Below are 20,735 nucleotides of genomic sequence, written 5' to 3' on the forward strand. Positions count from 1 at the left end.
CCCGCCGCGTACACCAGGCTGACCTTGAATTGTGGGCGATGCTACCTCAGCATCCTAAATGCCCTTAGCCTGTGAGTTGCCGCTGGCTTCCTAAACCTAAGCTCCTCTGCCTGGTTACTGCTTATCTGTTTCCGTTCCTATTATGAGGCAGCTTTGGAGCTATTCCTTTCAAAGCAGTGTTCATGTTAGGCAGCTCTCGCATCCCTGTATCGTTTTTTGGTTTAGCTGATACCGTTTTGCTTATTACTCATCAGTTTCTGTGGGGCATCTTTGGCCTTTTTCTGGGGGGCGGGGGGAATCTATTCTGCATTGACTTATTGCTTACCGATACCTTCGAGTTCCAGCCACTAGTTTTCATTTCCCTCATGTCCTACCCCACCCCCTTGACTTCTCACAGAAAACACAAGACTTTATCAAAGTAGAAACTCATATTTTGTTAGGAAATGCTTACAAAATAATATTGCCCTAACTCCCAACCCAGATGCCCAGATACCCCATCTCACACACACACACACCACCCCACTAAAGCGGGATGTGTAGGTCTCATCCCACTGGGCAGAGGTTAAAGGGATTCAGTAGTCTTCAAGATAAGAGCAGGTTCTCCCAAACCTGGGTGGCAAGGCACACCTGCATCAGGCTCTCCCCTCTGGCACTGGGCCTGCGCTTTAAGCTCTGGAAACAGGAACGAGGGTGCTGGGTGATGAGGAGAGGGTGTGAACCCTGAGATTCCTGCCTGCAGGGGTGGGTGGACCTGAGGAGGTCCTCTCCTTTTCACCTTTGGGGAGCAGGGGGGGGGAAGGGAGCAGGGTGAACTTCTGCTGCCTGGAGGGCTCAGGTCTGAGCAGCAGGAGCCCCCCGGTCCCATTGTTGCAGACCTGTGGGGACTCTTATCGCCTGAGGACAAGTCCATGGTCCGTAGTCTTCTTTAGGACTTTAAGGGTGGTTGTGTGAATGTGGCCTGGTCGGAGGGTCACGGGTGGTGCAGAAGGATCCTCTGAGGTCTCCTGCTTCGGGAGATAAAATTCCCAGGTTTCCAGTCACGTAGGTTCGGCTGCCTCAGAAATCATAGATTGGATGTCATGGTGGAGAGCCACTAAGAAGTCAGAGGTGGATTGCAGGGGTGATTGCTGACCCTGGCTTGGCTGGAAGTCAGAATGTTTCTAGATCACTGGTGGAAAGCTGAGGGGTCAAGGGTGAAGGGTGAGAGGTCAGAGCCCCTGTGTCTCATACATACATGGCCCGTGACACAAAAAAGTCTTTGCCCTGGTAAGAGTCAGAGGGGCTGGAATAGGCCAGGGCATCGTAAATAGGGTTGATTTTATCCAGGAAGTCTTCCTCCTCCTCTTCCTCCTCATCTTCGAGACCCAGGGAAACCCCTTCCACAACAGGGGGTCCTGGAGGAGCCAGAAGAGAAGGTCCCAGGCCTGTGGCCCCCAGGAGCAGGGGTCCTGACCGTTCTTCCAGCGTGGGCAGCTCATGATACCGAGGCATCTGATCCTAGAAGGTGGGAGCCAGCAGGAAGTCAAGGTCACCTCAGTCTCCCGATGGCATCTTAGATCTGTCCCTTGACCCGAGATTCCCGACCAACCTTGCCCCATGCCAATCAGACCCAACCACACCACTGGCAATCCTTTCTCCCTGGACTGAACCGCTCTGTACATCTGACCTCTACTCTTTAAGATAGGGTCTCAGGGAGGCAGAGGCAGGTGGATCTCTGTGATTTCGAAGCCAGCCTGGTCTACAAAGCAAGTCCAGGACAACCAGGACTGTTATACAGAGAAATCCTGTCTCAGAAAAAAAAAAAAAAAAAAAAAAAAGAGGCCGGGACTTACTAATCCTGAAACTCACTATGTAGACCATGCTGGCCTGGAGCTCAGAGATTTGAATGTCTCTGCCTCCAGAGTGCTGAGATTAAAGGTCTGCACCCCCACCCTCTCTTTTCTTTTCTTCTCATAATATGTGTGTGTGTGTGTGTGTGTGTGCCACATGTGTGCCCGAGGAAGCAGGAGGAAGGCCTCGTATTCCTAAAGCTGGAGTTAAAGAAAATGTCAGCTGTACAACATGGACGCTAAGAATTGAACTCAAGTCTCTGGAAGTGTGTAGCCTAGGCTGTCTTGGACTCGCTTTGTAGACCAGGCTGGCCTCGAACTCACAGCGATCTGCCTGCCTCTGCCTCTCGAGTGCTGGAATTAAAGGCGTGTGCCACCACACCTGGCTCCCAAATGTTCTTAACAAATGATAAATTCTCTCTCCAGTCTCACTTTTTTTTTCTTGAGAAGTGACTTTGAATATACTGTATAGCCAAGGCTGACCTTGAACTTCCAATTTTCCTCCCTTTTTCTTTTTCTTTTCTTTCTTTCTTTCTTTCTTTCTTTCTTTCTTTCTTTCTTTTTCTTTTTCTTTTTTTTTGAGACCAGGTATCTTTATGTAGCCCTGGCTGTTCTGGTGGACCAGATCTGCCTCTACATCTTGAGTGTTAAAATCTCAGGTCTAAGGGCTGGAAAGATGGCTCAGTGGTTAAGGGCACTGACTGCACTTCCATAGGACCTGGGTTCAAATCCCAGCACTCACATGGCAACTCAAAACTGTCTGTAACTTCAAGATCTGACACTCTCATAGACATAGATGCAGGCAAAACCACCACCAATACACATAAAATAAAGGTTTAAAAAAAAAGGGGGACCCTGGAAAGGGTGGCTCAGAGGTTAAAAGCACTGGCTGTTCGACCAAAGGTCCTGAGTTCAATTCCCAGCAACCACATGGTGGCTCATTGCCATCACTATTGAGTTATGGTGCCCTCTTCTGGCCTGTTGGCTCAATAAATCTAAATAAATAAATAAATAAATATTCCCAGGTCTGGACTACCACAATTCCAAAATGGTGGGGATCGAACCCAGGGCTTTGTGCATGCTGGACAGAACAGTACCAACTGAGTCATAACCCCAGCCTTCTCCCAACCATTTGGTTTGTTTGGAGACAGGGTTTCATGTAACTTAGGCTGCTCTTAAATTAGGATGACCTTGAACTCCTGATCCTCCTGCTTCCATCTCCTTAACGTTGGGATGACAAGTGGTGACTGTTGTGATCGGCTGAACTTTTTCCCCCTTTGTTTTGTTTTTACATAAAGTCTCACTACATAGCATAGGTTGGCCTCAAACCATGGTAATCCTGCCTCAGACTCTGAAGTACTCAGATTACAGGGGTATACCCCCATACCAGGCTTGGCTTCAGTCTTCTTTTTCTTTTTCTACATTTTTTTTTTGAGACATGGTTTTTCTGTGTAGGCTTGGCAGTCCTGGACTCCCTTTGTAGACCAGGCTGGCCTCGAACTCACAGCAATCCGGCAATCCGCCTGCCTCTGCCTCCCGAGTGCTGGGATTAAAGGCGTGTGCCACCACACCCCGACTTGTGATTTGAATTCATGATGTCCTCCTGTCTCAGTTTCCCAAGTGCTGGGATCGCAGGATGGAGCCACCATGCTCAGCTCTGACCTCAGTCTTTAATTAATCCTGAGTGCCAATCAGATCTTTAAACCTCTTGCTGCTTTGGCTTCCTTATCTGACTCTTGGCCATTGAGAGGAGGGCCCCAGGAGACTGTCTCCATCAAAGAGGACGCCAAGGTGGTCATGGTGGTGTGTGCCTTTCATCCCAGCACTCGGGAGGCAGAGGCTGGTGGATCGCTGTGAGTTCGAGGACAGCCTGGTCTACAAAGTGAGTCCAGGACAGTGAAGGCTACACAGAGAAGCCTTGTCACGGAGAAAAAGAAAAAAAGAAAAGACTCCAAGGGAATGTCTCCATCACAGAAGGGACCCAGGGGGGATGTCTCCATCATAGAGACCCCGGGGGGATGTCTCCATCATAGAGGGGACCCAGGGGAATGTCTCTATCATAGAGAGACCCCGGGGGGATGTCTCCATCATAGAGGGGACCTCAGGGGAATGTCTCTATCATAGAGAGACCTTGGGGGATGTCTCCATCATAGAGGGGACCTCAGGGGAATGTCTCTATCATAGAGAGACCTTGGGGGATGTCTCCATCATAGAGGGGACCCAGGGGAATGTCTCTATCATAGAGAGACCTTGGGGGATGTCTCCATCATAGAGGGGACCTCAGGGGAATGTCTCTATCATAGAGAGACCTTGGGGGATGTCTCCATCATAGAGGGGACCTCAGGGGAATGTCTCTATCATAGAGAGACCTTGGGGGATGTCTCCATCATAGAGGGGACCCAGGGGAATGTCTCTATCATAGAGAGACCCCTGGGGGATGTCTCCATCATAGAGGGGACCCAGGGGAATGTCTCTATCATAGAGAGACCCCGGGGGGATGTCTCCATCATAGAGGGGACCTCAGGGGAATGTCTCTATCATAGAGAGACCTTGGGGGATGTCTCCATCATAGAGGGGACCTCAGGGGAATGTCTCTATCATAGAGAGACCTTGGGGGATGTCTCCATTATAGAGGGGACCCCAGGGGAATGGCTCTATGGTGGTATCTCGGCTACAGGTACAGCCCCTGGGCAACTCATAGGCTCTAAGTCCCTCCACTGTACCCAGCCCTGACCCTTGACCTTGAACCCAGCCCCTAACCCATCCCAGTTTATCCAGAAACTCCCACCTGATCAGCACAAGAGACACCAGCATCGAAGTATGGCGTCTTCACGGGGCTGTGCTCCGAGGCCCCCAGAGTGAAAAGTTGGGAGGGCTGTTGCAGGACACAAGGGTAAGCCAGGACCCCTGTGGCGACTTCTCCCAGCCCTGCCCCAACCCAGTAACCCCCTCCAGGCTTGACCCCAGGGAGGAAGAGTGGGTACGGAGGCAGGATATCCTGGCCTCCACACAAACAGCTCACCATCTCTGGTTCCTCCAGCTTGGCCTTGGGGGTTGGTGGCTTATAGGAGGGAGGTCCTTCCAGTCTGCAGGGGTAGGAGGCAGATCAAGGGGGAGGTTAGTCCCCTACCCCCACCCCCCAGTTTCTCCTCTTATAGGTAGTGTCTTTGGTTCACCAGAGGAATAAGGACTGGTCACATTGGCCCTTGCCAGGAAGTCTGGTCCCTTGCTGGTTAGGTAGAAAATGCTGTTTTGTTTTTGTTTTTTTTTTAAACTGTGGTTTTCAGCACCATTTCTGCCCCGACTCCAGTGCTGTGAGGGCGGCAAACTCAGTGAGTCACCTTTGTGGTATGCCAGAACCCTCCAGAAGAAATTCAGAGAACTCTCTTTCAAAGAGGTGAACCTGGTGTGTGGCACACAGCTGTAACCCCAGCCCTAAGGAGGATCTCTGAATTAAAGGCCAGCCCTGGGTACATGAGGAGCTCCAGGCCAACCAGTGCTACATAGTGGGGCCCTGTGCCTGTTTAAGACTCAAACAAACCAAGGCGGGTGGAGCCTGCGCACTATCACCCAAGGCTGTCCTTCTCCTTCCCTATGTATGAGCACAGGTTCAGAAACGCACACTGGATTAAGCTTGTATCACACACACATAAAAAGCAAAACAGGGCCAGTAAGATGGCTTAATGGGGGAGGGGGCTTGCTACCAAGCCTCATGACCTGAGACCCAAACAGTGGAAAAGGAGAACCTCTGACCTCTGACCTCTAATAAGATAGCCTTATCTGGCGCACGCCTGTAATCCCAGCACTCGGGAGGCAGAGGCAGGCGGATCGCTGTGAGTTCGAGGCCGGCCTGGTCTACAAAGCGAGTCCAGGACAGCTAGGGCTACACAGAGAAACCCTGTCTCAAAAAACCAAAAAGAAAAGAAAAGAAAAGAAAGAAAGAAAGAAAGAAAGAAAGAAAGAAAGAAAGAAAAAAGAAAGAATCAACAGCAACGAATGGGGCAAGCAAGTTGGCTCAGCAGATAAAGGCCTTGAACAGCTGAGACGTGAGGTTAACATGTCCTGGAACATATGAGAAAGTGGAAGGAGAGACCCAGCGACTTCACACATCCTCTGGCCTCCCCAGCCACGCCAAGGCACGTACGTACACATGCACAAACAGACACACAATAATGCTACTTCTACAACATGTAAACAAACCAGATGGCAGTGGCACAGGCCTTTAAATCCCAGCACTCGGGAGGAACAGGAAGGCAAATGGCTGTGAGTTTGAGGCCAGCCTGTTCCACACACACTGGGACCCTATCTCAAAGATAAAGGGCTGGAGTGATGGCTTCCTGAGCCCACTTGTTCTCTCAAAGGACTCTGGTTCGATTCCTAGAATCCATCCATATGGTAACTCATGACCTCCTTGGGTACCAGGCATGCACGTAATGTGCAGAAATACATGCAAGCAAACATACACAGAAAATAAACTTTTTGGGGGGGGGGGGGGGGGGACGACGGGATTTCTCTGTGTAGCTTTGGCCATCCTGGAACTCACTCTGTAGACAGGAACTCACAGAGATTATTATTCTTATTTTTCCAACAAGGGCCTTAGGGATGGAACTCTGGTTCTTACAAACTGACTAATCTCCCTGGCTGCTGTACAACTTTTTGTTTACTTATTTTTTTCATTGCTCTTTTTTTTTTTTTTTTTTTAATAAATCTTTCTATTTATTTATTTAGTATACAATGCTCTGCCTGCATGTACACCTGCACTCCAGAAGAGGGCACCAGATCTCATTAGAGATGGTTGTGAGCCACCATGTGCTTGCTGGGAATTGAACTCAGGACGTTTGGAAGAGCAGGCGGTGCTCTTAACCGCTGAGCCATCCCTCCAGTCCCGTCCTTGCTGTTTTTTGAGGCAGACTCTCATGTAACAGTGAACTTCTGATCCTTCAGCTTCCACCTCCCAAGTGCTGGGACCCCACATTTAGCAGCCCTTAAGACCTGAAGCTCTAGGAAAGCAGGAGCAAGAAGCTGGTGGGAGCCTGGGCTCTGATGACGTCTCAGTGACAGTCTCTACTACCCACTGTTCACGAAGAAGAGAAAAACCTTTCCTCACCACTGCATTTAAGATCTCAATTGATGGTGGGGTCTCCATCTCACACCGCCTTCATGACGTTTTCCTTTCGTCCCCACTCAGTGCTCCCCAACTCTGCCATTCCTCCCCCCCCAATCAATTCTCAGACCCCCATCACTCACTCTTCTTCCTCATCTGCCCCCTGAAGCCTCTGCTCCTTCTGTTGTTGTCTGCAGATGAGGACGCCGGTGGCAGCCACCGCGGTGGCAATGATGGCAGCGATGATGCCTCCGATGATGCCACCCGTGGCCCCCGCTCCCGCCGTGCTGGGCGACTCTGTCAGGACAAAGACAGCAGCGGAAAGACTGGGTCATTATGAGGAACTCACAGCCGCCTCTTCTGGCCCTATTCCTCAGACACCACCTATGCCAAACTTTTCAACATGCTCGTTTTATTTCTTTACTGAGACACCACGTAGCCGACGCTGGCTGGAACTCTATGTTAACCAGGCTAAGTGAATGCCTCTGCCCTCCAAGTGTAGGTATTACCGCGTCATTGCGGCGGCCCTGTTTAATTCCGTTTGGCTGCATTGGGAACTAAATTCAGGGCCTCAAGCATGCTAGGCAAGTGCTCTAGGCCTGAGCACGTCCCCTCCCTGTCCACCCAAACATGGCTGGGAGTGTGGGGGTGGGGCTGGACTTGGCTTCATCCAACTGCCCTGTGTGCATCTGTGTAGAGGGGAAAAGACGTGGGGATGAACTGGATGCAGACCGTTTGCAGCGTCGAGGAGCTGAAGTTTGCTGTAGCTCAGGCTGGGCTTGGCCAACAGCAAACAAGCAGATCCGATGCCATCTGGTGTCAAGATGGAGCCGGACACATACATGGTCAGGTTGGGGACGGGGGACAAGGAAGTGACAGAAAGCTGAACCCAACCGAGCCAGGCTATCTGTGGAGGAGTCATCTTGGTGCGTTTTTTTAGACAAACAGCCAATGCAAAGATCCTGGGACAGCCTCGGGGTATTCTAAGGAACAAGGAGAGCCAGTTGTGACACTTTAGAGGCACCTGTAATTCTAAGCTGACGCAGGAGGGCTGATGAGGGCATGAAACCAGCCTGGGCTACATAGTGGGTTCCAGGCCAGTCAGAGCTACATAGCCAAGACTGTCTCAAACAAACAAACAGGCAACCTCCCCATACAAGGTGGAAACAGCAGGAAGAGCCTCAAGTTTAGCCTCGGCAGCAGTGTTCAAAGACCAAGGTGAAAAACAAGAGAAAAGAGAAACAGCAAGGAGACTGTGGAGCAGAGCTGAAGAGGGGAGAGATGAAGGATGTGGTGAGCAAGCCGTGGTGCCAAGGAGGAGAACCCCTCATTATTATGGGATTGTTGGTGTTTTCTGGCCCATCAGGAGACCAGACTGAGAGCTCTGGGCTTCCCACCCGATCTCCATCTTTCCGAGGGCCTTTCCTTATGGCGGAGTTCCCGGATGCGTTTCCTTACTAGGCCCATTTCCCCAGGGTCGGACATGGCAGGCACCTTAGAGGGGATCTGTGTGCAGAAAGAAGCCAAGCAAATCGCCCACCCTGCCCCCTCCCCATGGCTGGCTCACCGAGAACAAACAAAACAGACAAGGACACAAAGCCCTAGAGGTGTCACTGGTGACATGTGGAAGCTGCCTAAGGGTTAGAGTCAACATCCGCTGTCCAGCCGTGTATCCTCCAGGAAGCACCCGTGTGTGTGTGTGTGTGTGTGTGTGTGTGTGTGTGTTGTTAACCAGGATGCACTACACACGGCCATCCCAAACACTCAGTACTTCCTGTCATTGTCGTCTCTGGCCACGTTCCCACAGGACAGAGCTCGGCGATCTGGGCCACTTTTGTGCCCCCAGCATGGCGGACACGGGCTTTGCATTTAGAGGATCTGTGAATACTGCTTGAAGAGGAATGTGTAACCAGGCCTCCTGGCTGCTCCACCCACCCAGAAGGTGTCATCTGATCCTAGCTAAGTGTCCCAGGAGGCCATAGGTGTTTGGGTGGGGGTGGGGGAAGGGGAGAGCTCACTTCCTTCTCTCAGGAACCAATGATTTAGACCTCTTTGGAGTCAAGAGACTGCTAGCTAGAAGAATGCGTATGCCTGTATATTGTGCAGGTAGTGCATCTGTTTGTGTTTCTGTGTGAGTCTGTGTATGTGTCTGTCTGTTGGATGTGTGGTGTATCTGTGTGTGCGTACAAGTAGATATGTGTGTGTGTGTGTGTGTGTGTGTGTGTTGCCGTGGGGGCCATGAGACACATTAGAATTGCCAATAACTATCACAAGACCAAACCCTGCTAGGAGGATGGGAGAGAGGCAACCACTGACAGGCTGCTTTGAAAACATCAAGGTGGGGACATCTGGGTATTGCCAACACCTGCTGCTTGCCTCTACAAGCCTTGAGGTCCTCAAACACAGAGAGACGCCCCCCCTCCATTCCTAGGACCCTCAACAATAGAGAAAGGAGAGCCCTGCGGGCCCTGCCACCCCACAGAGCATTAGGACCCGGGATGCGAAGCAGCTGGCTTTACTCTCCCTCAGGAAGCTCAGTTCTGAGGTCATTCTGGCCGCTCGGGTCTATGCCAGTCTCTAAGAGTTCAAACTCCTTTCCCGACACTTGTGTCTCAGAACCCCAACGTCAGGGACACCATTTATATCCCCGCAGAGCCAGGGTGGTTGGAGCACAAGTGGCCTGAGATCTGAGCCCCCATCAAGGTTTTCTTCCCAAGCCTTGGTACTGAGTGGTTCCTGCCCCACCCACTCGAGCCCCAGGACACAAAGAGAGGGGTCTGAGGTATTACAAAACACCCCTGAGGTTTTCCGACAAGGCATTTATTTGCTCCTGAGTGTTTCGGGGGGCCAGGGCTAGTCTGGGGCCGAAAGCAAGCTCTGAGGAGTCCTGAGTGTGCACCATGGGGTCCTGGGGCCCCCTTATCCATGAAGCTCTGGAGACAGGAGTCTGGTGTGTGGTTCCACTTGTCCTCCATCCAGAAAGGGGCGGCAGGGAGGTGGCCCTGCAACTCCAGTGTGCTCCAGAAAAACCAGTCCGACCGGTCCCTAGCCATCCTTTTGCTGGCTGGCTGTGGTTGGCAGTGGGGGGTGGGAATTGGCGTTTCTATGTGTCCAGTGTCTACATCGTGGGGAGGTCACACGTAAACTGCCCGCCGAGAGATGAGGGAGCCGTCCAGATGAGATTCCATGTCATCCTTAGGTGACTCATGTGGAGGTAGCATGAGGCCTTCCTCCGCCTTCGCTTCCTCCTCGTCCTCCTCTTCCTCCTCCCTGCCATCTGGCCTCATAGGCTCAGGGGACGATGACCTCCAGAAGACGGGACCCCCGTTCCCAAACACCTGAGTCTTTGGATCGTAGGATCCTCGGTCGCCTTCATGTCCTCCTCCTCCAGGGCTCTTCCGCCTCCTCCTCCCCCTCAGCAGGATCAAGGCCAGGAACCCCCCAGCCAGGAGTAGCACCAGCAATGTTCCCCCCACGGCCCCCCACACCAGCGGACCCACATCTCGGGAGGCCTGGGGGGTGTCTGAGGAGAGAGGAAGGAGAGAGAAAAAGAGAAGGAGACGGAGTCAAGAGGACACATCAGGGGGTGAGGGTATGGGGGAGACCCAGGACATTAGTTAGTGACTGGAACTTAGGAGGTGACTAGCTGGGAGAAGGGAAGAGGAAGGCGAGGAGGAAGAGGAAGGGCTGCCCACGACCCTTCACTTTAAGATGGGCACTGTAGAAGGGGAGGCTGCCCGCTGACGCCATCTAGGGAGCTATCCATACCCACACGTCCTCAAAAAACGAAGACTGCAGCAAGGTGTGGTGGCACAAGACTCATTCTAGCACTTAGAAAAAGGAGGCAAAAGGACCGCGCCATCAAGGTTAGGCTGGGCCACACAGTGAGGCTTTATCGCAAAACTCTAAAAACCTGGGCTGAGGATGGTCAGCAGTAGAGCCCCTGCCTAGAATCCCCCAGGGAGGGGCTGGGGGCGTGGCTCAGTGGTAGAGTCCCTGCCTAGAATCCCCCAGGGAGGGGCTGGGGGTGTGGCTCAGTGGTAGAGCCTCTGCTAGAATCCCCCAGTGAGGGGCTGGGGGCGTGGCTCTGTGGTAGAGCCCCTGCCTAGAATCCCCCAGTGAGGGGCTGGGGGTGTGGCTCTGTGGTAGAGCCCCTGCCTAGAATCCCCCAGTGAGGGGCTGGGGGCGTGGCTCAGTGGTAGAGCCCCTGCCTAGAATCCCCCAGTGAGGGGCTGGGGGTGTGGCTCAGTGGTAGAGCCCCTGCCTAGAATCCCCCAGTGAGGGGTTGGGGGCGTGGCTCAGTGGTAGAGCCCCTGCCTAGAATCCCCCAGTGAGGGGCTGGGGGTGTGGCTCAGTGGTAGAGCCCCTGCCTAGAATCCCCCAGTGAGGGGTTGGGGATGTGGCTCATTGGTAGCATATTTGTTTCCTTAGAGGTCCTGTATTTTAACCCCAGCATTACCAAACACTCAGAATTAAATCTGTTTCTTGTGACCTGTAGTCACACCGACTGGGAAAGCTCAGGTAAGACCCCATGTTTGAGGCCGGACTCTCTCCACCCCTCCCTCAAAACAGCAAAAGACAATCAAGTCAGTAACAGATATAGTCAGGAGGTGGGTTCCCAGCCCCTCGTATGTACAGAGGTGCAGGAGGAGAAGCAGGTGAGGGTGAAGCCCCTCTGTTTTCTCCCACTAGGACCCAGACTGTGGAGGTGGGAAGCACTGGTCAGACCCGTGTATCTCCTTGGTTTGGGAGGTCTCACATCATCTCCCCATCTGACACTGCTCTTCCTAGTGCTCCCTGCTTCCCGCCTATCTCATGCTCACCTCCCACAGCTCCCTCCCCACCTGCTCAACCACAAAGGGGAATACAAAGGAAATCAATGGTACAGGAGATTTGAAGTCCCGCCCACCCGAGTTCTGTTATTTTGTAATACAAGATTCCCATGGGCTGTCATGATGGCCCTCAGCCCACTTAGGGAGATACAAACAGGAGCCTGAAGGTTTCTGACCAGTGATTGTGTGGGTGGCCAGGAGTAGAAGTTGCTCATTAGCGGACCCAAGGTCTGCGTTGGCCAAGCAAGATTTTTCTCCCAACACTTTCAGTTTTATTTTACAGCACTTGGAATGGAGTTCTGAATCTTATTCATGCTGAGGTGTTCTACCACTGAGCCATGCTCCCAACCCTTCACTGGGGGTTTCTAGGCAGGGGCTCTACCACTGAGCCACACCCCCAACCCCTCACTGGGAGATTCTAGGCAGGAGCTCTACCACTGAGCCACGCACCCAGCCCCTCACTGGGGGATTCTAGGCAGGGGCTCTACCACTGAGCCACGCCCCCAGCCCCTCACTGGGGGATTCTAGGCAGGGGCTCTACCACTGAGCCACGCCCCCAGTCTCTCACTGGGGGATTCTAGGCAGGAGCTCTACCACTGAGCCACGCTCCCAGTCTCTCACTGGGGGATTCTAGGCAGGGGATCTACCACTGAGCCACACCCCCAGCCCCTTACTGGGGGATCTAGGCATGGGCTCTACCACTGAGCCACGCCCCCAGCCCCTCACTGGGGGATCCTAGGCAGGCTCTATCTATCTCTAAGATACTCTTCTAGCCACAGTGTTAGCTTTTGGATTTGTTTTTTTTTTTTGCTCTTCAGAGGGTTCATGATGACCTCAACTTCCTCATCTTTTTTCTCCACCTCTCAAATTGGGGTTACCAACCCCAGCTTCTGAGTAAGGTTTTCAAGTAGTGTCATGCTGGGTCCAGTTACCACAGGCTTTTGATCCCAGCAAGCAGGAGGCAGAGGCAGGCAGATCTCTGAGTTCAAGGTGGCCAGCCTGGTCTACACAGTGCACTCCCTACCACCCTGGGCTACACAGTGAGACCCTGCCTCCAAACAACACACAACAACCAAAATCAAATAAGCATGATAATAAAAATATACAAATATACAAATAACGTAACGGTTTTTGGGGTTGTGTGCAAGTTCTATGCAAACAGGACACTGTCCTATATATATGGACCTGAATCTGCAGGCAGGGGTGGAGGAGGGCAGGGGTCGGGGGTGGCCTCTGAAAGGAGACTTTGACAGGATGTCTGCCCCTAAGCTGTCTCTCCGAGTGCTGGCCAGAGAGTCCCTGAAGTCTTCGCTGGGAATGTGAGAGCACCCAGGACGCGAGGGAGGGGCTTTGGGGCTTAGGCAGCCTGTTTCTGTGTGGGTGCGAGTTAAGGATTGGGAGATCTCTGCAGAGAGGTCTGCCACATAGCACTGCGTGTCCACTGATTTTCATTGTCAAGAAGCTAAAACCACAGCCACGCGGGAACTGAGAATGTGTGGGAATTAAGGATGGGCTCCTGGGAGCAGGGCTTCAAGTCAGTCCCTCAGAGAGTGGCTGGACCTCTCCAACTACTGCCAAATGGATTTATTTTTTATTTTTTTCCGAGGCAGAGTTTCTCTGTATAGCCCTGGCTGTCCTGCACTCACTTTGTAGACCAGGCTGGCCTCGAACTCACAGAGATCTGCCTGCCTGCTGGGATCAAAGGCGTACACCAAGACTCCCAGCGGCCAAATGGATTTGTTTTCTTCCTTCTATGTTCTTTTTTTAAAGATATGGTGACTTGAAACCTGCTATGTAGACCAGGCTGCCCCGGCTCTCAACTAAAAGACATCCTCCTGCCTCTGCCTCCCATATGCTGTGATTAAAGGGCCGTATTACCATGCTCAACTTGTTTGGTTTTCTGAGACAGGGCCTTAGGCTGCACACACTGACTTTGGACTCACTAAGTAGCCAGTGCGGGCCTCGAACACCTCTCTGATCCTCCTGGCCTCCGACTGCCTTTCTGAATGCTAGAGTCTTAAGTGCGTCCCACAAGCCGGGCCCAGCCACTGGATTCCTATGGTGCTCAGTGTGTCCGTTTCTGATGGTGTGACATTTTGGGCTTGTCTTTGAGATGACGTCCTTTAAATATGGTGGTGTCATGTGGCAGTTTCCTCTAAAATGAAAACCTCACCTTAAGGTAGACGGGTTGTTTAAAGTGACATAAAACATTCCATCCTCTGGGAATCGCCTTGAGCTTAGAAAACAAAGCGCCCAAAGGTTACAGGAAGTCCCAGAAAGCGATGACACACAGGCCCATAAGCTCCCTGTCTAAGCAAATGTAAGAGGCTAGCGAGGGAAGCTGGGACCCTCAGACCTGCTGAGCCTGCTGGGAAGGACACTCCCCACCCTGTGGAGCTGCCTGCAGACTGTGCAGTAAGCGCCAGCTTCCCAGGTTTGTCAGCTGTCACTCATGCTGGGGTGGGCTTTGGGGACACAGCTGTCTTCCTGTCACTTCTGCTTCTGTAAGTAACTTCAGTGCAACTCAAGGGTTCACCAAGTCGGACTATGGAGCTCGTTGTCCGTACAGTGATCTCGCTGAGTCCCTGTTTGGGGTATGTAGACATTTGTTCTTATCTCCCTGGGAATAGAGTCTACAAAAGGTGGGTTTGTGGCTACCTTTATGTGAGTAAGGGGTATCTGCATTTTTGGGGGGAGGGGAAGAGGTTAGCTATCCAAGATTTCTCTGTTTCTTTCTTTCTTTCATTCTTTCTTTTTTCTTTTTTTGGTTTTTTTGAAACAGGGTTTCTCTGTGTAGCCTTGGCTGTCCTGGACTCACTTTGTAGACCAGGCTGGCCTCGAACTCACAGCAATCCGCCCGCCTCTGCCTCCCAAGTGCTGGGATTAAAGGTGTGCGCCACCACGCTCAGCCCATTCTCTTAAAGGTTTATTTTATTTCAAACTCTTTCTTTCTCTTTGTCTCTCCCTGTGTCCGTCTGTCTGTCTCTCTCTCTCTGCGTATGTGTGTGTGTAGATGCATGCACATATTAGTGCCCCTGTAGCTGGAATTAACAGGTGGTTGTTAGTTACCCAACATGGGTGCTGTGAACCAAAGTGTGTGTCTGTCTGTCTGTCTGTCTATCTGTCTGCAAGAATAAGGCCTATATTTAACCACTGCACCATTTCTCCAGCTGCTCCAAGGTTTCTCTCTGCACTTAGGGTACAGGAGCATTTGTAGATACAGTGGACTATTCACCAAGCCAGGTACAGCCGTGCAAATTGTCACCTCCGCACTTTGGAGGCGGAGGGAGGCTGAAGCACTCAGAGAGAGAGATAGCCTGGGCTATGTACCCTGTCTCAAAACATGAGAGAAAGGAACATACATATAAACCCATTCTCCCGTGTCTGTCGCGTGACGCCCGGTGCTGTCTCTGCATGCAGCAGCAAAGAATGTCTCTACATGACGCCCGGAGGATCCGTCTGTCCCAGCGGGATCCCTGAGCTGAGAGAAACCTCTCCTTATAGAGGGAATCACAATAGGTATTGCTTAGCAGACGACGGAGTGACTGAAAATCTCTTCTGTAATGGGCTTTCTGGATACAGAGGTATCTTCTGGAATGTTCTGTGGGTGTGGGAGGAAGGATGTGAACTGTGGCCCTGTTTGACAGCATTTTCCACTCAGGGTTCTGAGCTGAGGAGCAAGATGAGTTTGGGTCCTCTTTGGGTGTCTGAGCAAAAGTTGTGTGTGTGTGTGTGTGAGTGTGTCTCAGCAAAGGTGTGTTCTCAAGAAGGGTGTGTCCGGCCGCGTCACAGGCCAGGTCATGGCTTTCACTGTCCCTCTAAGCCATTTGTGGTATTTCTGAGGGGCTCAGGTCCTGCCTGCTAAGGTCGTTATTTCAGATTCATGTATTTACATAGGCAAACTGTGTGGTACCTACAACAGTATTTCTGAATCTTCTTTCTGTTTCAGAACTGAGGGGTTTGGTTTTGTTTGTTTGTTGTTGAGACAGGGTTTCTCTGTGTAGCCTTGGCTGTACTGGACTCGCTTTGTAGATCAGGCTGGCCTCAAACTCATATCAATATGCCTGCCTCTGCCTCCTAAGTGCTGGGATTAAAGGTGTGCTCCACCACACCGGGCTGAGACAGAGTTTTTCTATATAGTCCAGGCTGTTCTAGAACTCACTTTGTAGACCAGGCTGGCCTCGAAATCACAGAGATCTGTCTGCCTCTGCGTCCTGGGTGCTGGGATTAAAGGTGTGGCCACTGGGCCTGGCTCAAGGTTTGAACTTGAAATTAAAGTTTCCAACATGCTAGTCAAGGGCTCTACCACTGAGCCACACCCGCAGCCCCTCACTGGGGGATTCTAGGCAGGGGCTCTACCACTGAGCCACACCCCCAGCCCCTCACTGGGGGATTCTAGGAAGGGGCTCTACCACTGAGCCACACCCCCAGCCCCTCACTGGGGAATTCTAGGCAGGGGCTCTACCACTGAGCCACACCCCCAGCCCCTCACTGGGGGATTCTAGGCAGGGGCTCTACCACTGAGTCATTTCCCCTAGGCCTCTTATGTTTTCTTTTATGAGATTATGGCTTTGTTCCGTAGCCCAGGCTAGATCAGAATTCACTCTGCAGTCCCTGTAGGCTCTGAACTTGCTACTCCTCTGCCTCACCTCCACCAGGTCTAGCTAAGAGTGTTCCTAAGAATGATTCTTTCCTGGTTCCTGTGGTGTGTCATAGGCCCTGGCCAGCATCCCTCTTTCTTGGGGGTATGTCTTGGTGACAACAGTTCTGACTATATAAGGTTACATCTGGGTGACTGGGTTTCCAAGTTTCTAGAGAATTCACAGTCTTGAGTTGTCTCCAACTGTGGTTCTCATGACTGAACAAACTACCTCTTGCTCCGCGTGGGTCTGTATATCAGTGGCTAGAGGAGTCAAAACGCTAAGACCACCCTGTCTCCTCTGCCTCCACCATAGAGCCCAAGCGACTTCTGCCCTCAGTGAACATTGGGGCTTCTTTTTCTTTCTTTGAAACAGGGGTGGGGGGGTGGGGTGGGGGTGGTCTCACTATGTAGCACAGGCTAGCTTCACAGTAATGTCCCTGCTTCAGTTTCTTGAACACGGTCTCACTGTGTAGCACAGGCTAGCTTCACAGTAATGTCCCTGCTTCAGTTTCTTGAACATGGTCTCACTGTGTAGCACAGGCTAGCCTCACAGTAATGTCCCTGCTTCAGTTTCTTGAACATGGTCTCACTGTGTAGCACAGGCTAGCCTCACAGTAATGCCTCTGCGTCAGCTTCTTGAACACGTGCTGGGACTATAGATGCCCACCAGGCGCAGCTTAGGCTTTGGCTTTTAAGACATCCCAGTACAGGCCCCCCTTCTTTGTAAGTTCTCCACCAACGCTCCTCTCTGGTCACCCCTGGTCAGAGCCTATGGTCAGAGCCTACACCTTCAGGCCCAGATGGACAAGCTGCAGAGTGAGGCGGGTCTGACTCTCTCTCTTGTCCTAGGGTAGTATCAATGATACCCCAAAGTGGATGCGATCCCCACAGGGAGAAACCACTGGGCTTTGTGCTCAAGTACCAAGACCTCCTTACCTCGCACGAGGATGACCTGCTCAGCACGGCCTGTCCCCACGGCATTGGTGGCAGTACAGATGAAGGTCGTGTTGACCATTCGATCCACGGAGTGGACGAGCAGCTGAGAACCCTGGACGACTGCGGAGGATGGGAACACGCCCGAGGTCCTAGGGGTGTGGGATGGGGTGAGCAGCATAGCAGGCGCCCAGGGAGAGCAGGCTGACCCGGAGACTCCAACTGGCAGCTCTCCTTCTATAGACCCGGGAGGCCAGGACCCCTCCTTCAGACCCAGGGCTCCAGGCCCAGCCCTCCTCCCTCAGATCCAGGGCTCCAGGCCCAGCCCTCCTCCCTCAGCTCCAGGGGTCCAGGCCCAGCCCTCCTCCCTCAGACTCAGGGGTCCAGACCCCAGCCCTCCTCCTTCAGAACCATGAGTCCAGGCCCAGCCCTCCTCCCTCAGATCCAGGGGTCCAGACCCAGCCCTCCTCCCTCAGACCCAGGGGTCCAGACCCTAGCCCTCCTCCCTCAGACCCCAGCACTCCAGGCCCAGCCCTCCTCCCTCAGACCCAGGGGTCCAGGCCCAGCCCTCCTCCCTCAGACCCAGGGGTGCAGACCCAGCCCTCCTCCTTCAGACCCAGGGGTCCAGGCCCAGCCCTCCTCCCTCAGACCCAGGGGTCCAGGCCCAGCCCTCCTCCCTCAGACCCCGGGGTCCAGGCCCAGCCCTCCTCCCTCAGACCCAGGGGTCCAGGCCCAGACCTTCTCCCTCAGACCCAGGGGTCCAGGCCCAGCCCTCCTCCTTCAGACCCAGGGGTCCAGGCCCAGCCCTCCTCTCTCAGACCCATGAGTCCAGGCCCAGCCCTCCTCCCTCAGATCCAGGGGTCCAGACCCCAGCCCTCCTCCCTTAGACCCAGGGGTCCGGACCCCAGCCCCCCTCCCTCAGACCCAGGGGCCTGGACCCCAACCCTCCTCCCTCAGACACAGGGGTCTGGACCCCAGCCCTCCTCCCTCAGACCCAGGGGTCCAGGCCCAGCCCTCCTCCCTCAGACACAGGGTTCCAGGCCCAGCCCTCCTCCCTCAGACCCAAGGATCCAGGCCCAGCTCTCCTCCCTTAGACCCAGCGATCCAGGCCCTGCCCTCCTCCCTCAGACCCAGAGGTCCAGGCCCAGCCCTCCTCCCTCAGACCCAGGGGTCCAGACTCCAGCCCTCCTCCCTCAGACCCAGGGGTCCAGACTTCAGCCCTCCTCCCTCAGACCCAGGGGTCCAGACCCCAGCCCTCCTCCCTCAGACCCTGGGGTCCAGACCCCAGCCCTCCTCCCTCAGACACAGGGTTCCAGGCCCCAGCCCTCCTCCCTCAGACCCAGGGGTCCAGGCCCAGCCCTCCTCCCTCAGACACAGGGTTCCAGGCCCAGCCCTCCTCCCTCAGACCCAAGGATCCAGGCCCAGCTCTCTTCCCTTAGACCCAGCGATCCAGGCCCTGCCCTCCTCCCTCAGACCCAGAGGTCCAGGCCCAGCCCTCCTCCCTCAGACCCTGGGGTCCAGACCCCAGCCCTCCTCCCTCAGACACAGGGTTCCAGGCCCCAGCCCTCCTCCCTCAGACCCAGGGGTCCAGGCCCAGCCCTCCTCCCTCAGACCCAGGGGTCCAGGCCCAGCCCTCCTCCCTCAGACCCAGTCCTGGGTTCACGTCACTCACGTGCTCCAGTCGTAGCCTGTGGGCTCTGGGTTGCTTCGTACATCACAGGTCAGGATGGCCTCACTGCGGCCAATGTACCAGTTGTCGTCATAGCCAGAGATGGATACTTCTGGAGGGTCTAGGAGAAAGGGGTGACTGACTCAGACAAGTGGAATCCAGAACTGGAGACACATTAGCAGCACAGGTGGCAAGAGACCCATCAGTCATAAGGAACTCGGGTTAGCTGGCCCTACGTGTATGCTCTAACCAGAGGAGACCCCACCCAGGATGCCACTTGGATGTCAGCTCAGACAGGGACAAGATAGCAACTATAGGTATCCTGTGTATGCGCGCGAGTGTGCCTGTGTACGTGCGCGTGTGTGTAATATAACACGCCTAGAGCAGTGCACGTGGGAGAGAGTATATCCACACAGGTTGGGGCAGCCAATGTACAGAGACAGGAAGCCAGGGTGGCCAGACTCACATTGGGGGTCTCAGAGTGCATAGAGCTAGAAGGAGACACTGCAGATGAGATAGGGGACTCTACGACACAGTCGAGGGTACGGCCATCCCACTGAGATCCTGGGCCAATTGCCGCAGTGAGCCGACAGGGTGGTGCTGCAGGTCTGAGTGGCGTGAGTCATGTTTGTAACCCTAGCACTGAGGCGGTAGATACCGGAAGGTGAGCTCAAGGTCATTTTAGCTATAGGGAGCTCAAGGCCAGCCTCACGCCTCTCTCAAAAAACAAAAGCTGGCCGGGCATGGTGGCACACGCCTTTAATCCCAGCACTCAGGAGCAGAGGCAGGCGGATCCCTGTGAGTTCGAGGTCAGCCTGGTCTACAAAGTGAGTCTAGGACAGCCAAGGCTACAAAGAGAAACCCTGTCTCAAAAACAAAAACAAAACCCCAAAAACCCCAAATCAAAACAAACCAAAATAAAAGCTGGAGAGATGGTTAAGAGTATGGCTGGGTGGTGGTGGTGCACGCCTTAATCCCAGCACCTCAGAGGCAGAGGCAGGTGGATCCCTGTGAGTTTGAGGCCAGCCTGGTCTACAAAGTATGCCCAGGATAGCCAAGGCTACACAGAGAAACACTGTCTTTTTTTGGTTTTTCGAGACAGGGTTTCTCTGTGTAGCCTTGGCTGTCCTAGACTCACTTTGTAGACCAGGCTGGCCTCGAACTCACAGCAATCCGCCTGCCTCTGCCTCCCAAGGGCTGGGATTAAAGATGTGCGCCACCACTGCCCGGCTGAGAGACACTGTCTTTTTAAAAAAAAAAAAAAAAAAAGAGTATGTGCTGTTCTGTTATTTTGGTTTTTTGCTTTGTTTTCTTTTTCGAGACAGGGTTTCTCTGTGTAGCCCTGGCTATCCTGGTCTCGCTTTGTAGACCAGGCTGGCCTCGAACTCATGAAGATGCCCCTGCCTCTGCCTCCCGAGTGTGTATGTACTGCTCTTACTGAGAAGCCGGTTCCCAGCATCCACATCATGTGACTCACAATTGCCAGTGCCTCCAGCCCTCCAGGGGCATCTGGGACAGACACAGATACACAGACAGCAAAATAAGCCTTTAAGGAACAAAACGAAACTGCCGTGCATGGTGGCACATGCCTTTAATCCCAGCACTCGGGAGGCAGAGGCAGGATCATCTGTCTTTTCAAGTTGAAGGATAGCCTGGTCTATGTAGAAAGTCCAGGGCCAGCTAGGGCTACATAGCAAGACCCCCCTATTCAAAACACACCCGGCTG

The 20,735-nt window shown here is 53.3% G+C and overlaps 1 protein-coding gene across 2 annotated transcripts in view; it reads right to left on the reverse strand.

Moving 5' to 3' along the window:
- Positions 1-944: 944 nt before the first annotated feature.
- Positions 945-20,735, reverse strand: part of Nectin2 (nectin cell adhesion molecule 2) — a 40,883-nt gene continuing 21,092 nt past the window's right edge. The window contains exons 4-9 of one of the 2 annotated variants that reach the window (XM_051162548.1): positions 19,013-19,130; positions 17,344-17,492; positions 7,077-7,230; positions 4,852-4,915; positions 4,618-4,704; positions 945-1,497 (exon numbers count right to left, since the gene is read on the reverse strand). In XM_051162548.1, coding sequence (XP_051018505.1) covers positions 1,225-1,497; positions 4,618-4,704; positions 4,852-4,915; positions 7,077-7,230; positions 17,344-17,492; positions 19,013-19,130 — 845 coding nt within the window. In that variant the 3' untranslated portion in view covers positions 945-1,224. Of the gene's footprint in view, positions 1,498-4,617; positions 4,705-4,851; positions 4,916-7,076; positions 7,231-9,881; positions 10,457-17,343; positions 17,493-19,012; positions 19,131-20,735 lie in introns of those variants that run through there. The other variant, XM_051162549.1, reaches the window with a different exon arrangement.

Source organism: Acomys russatus, chromosome 19, assembly GCF_903995435.1.
Source record: "Acomys russatus chromosome 19, mAcoRus1.1, whole genome shotgun sequence".
Taxonomy (NCBI): domain Eukaryota; kingdom Metazoa; phylum Chordata; class Mammalia; order Rodentia; family Muridae; genus Acomys; species Acomys russatus.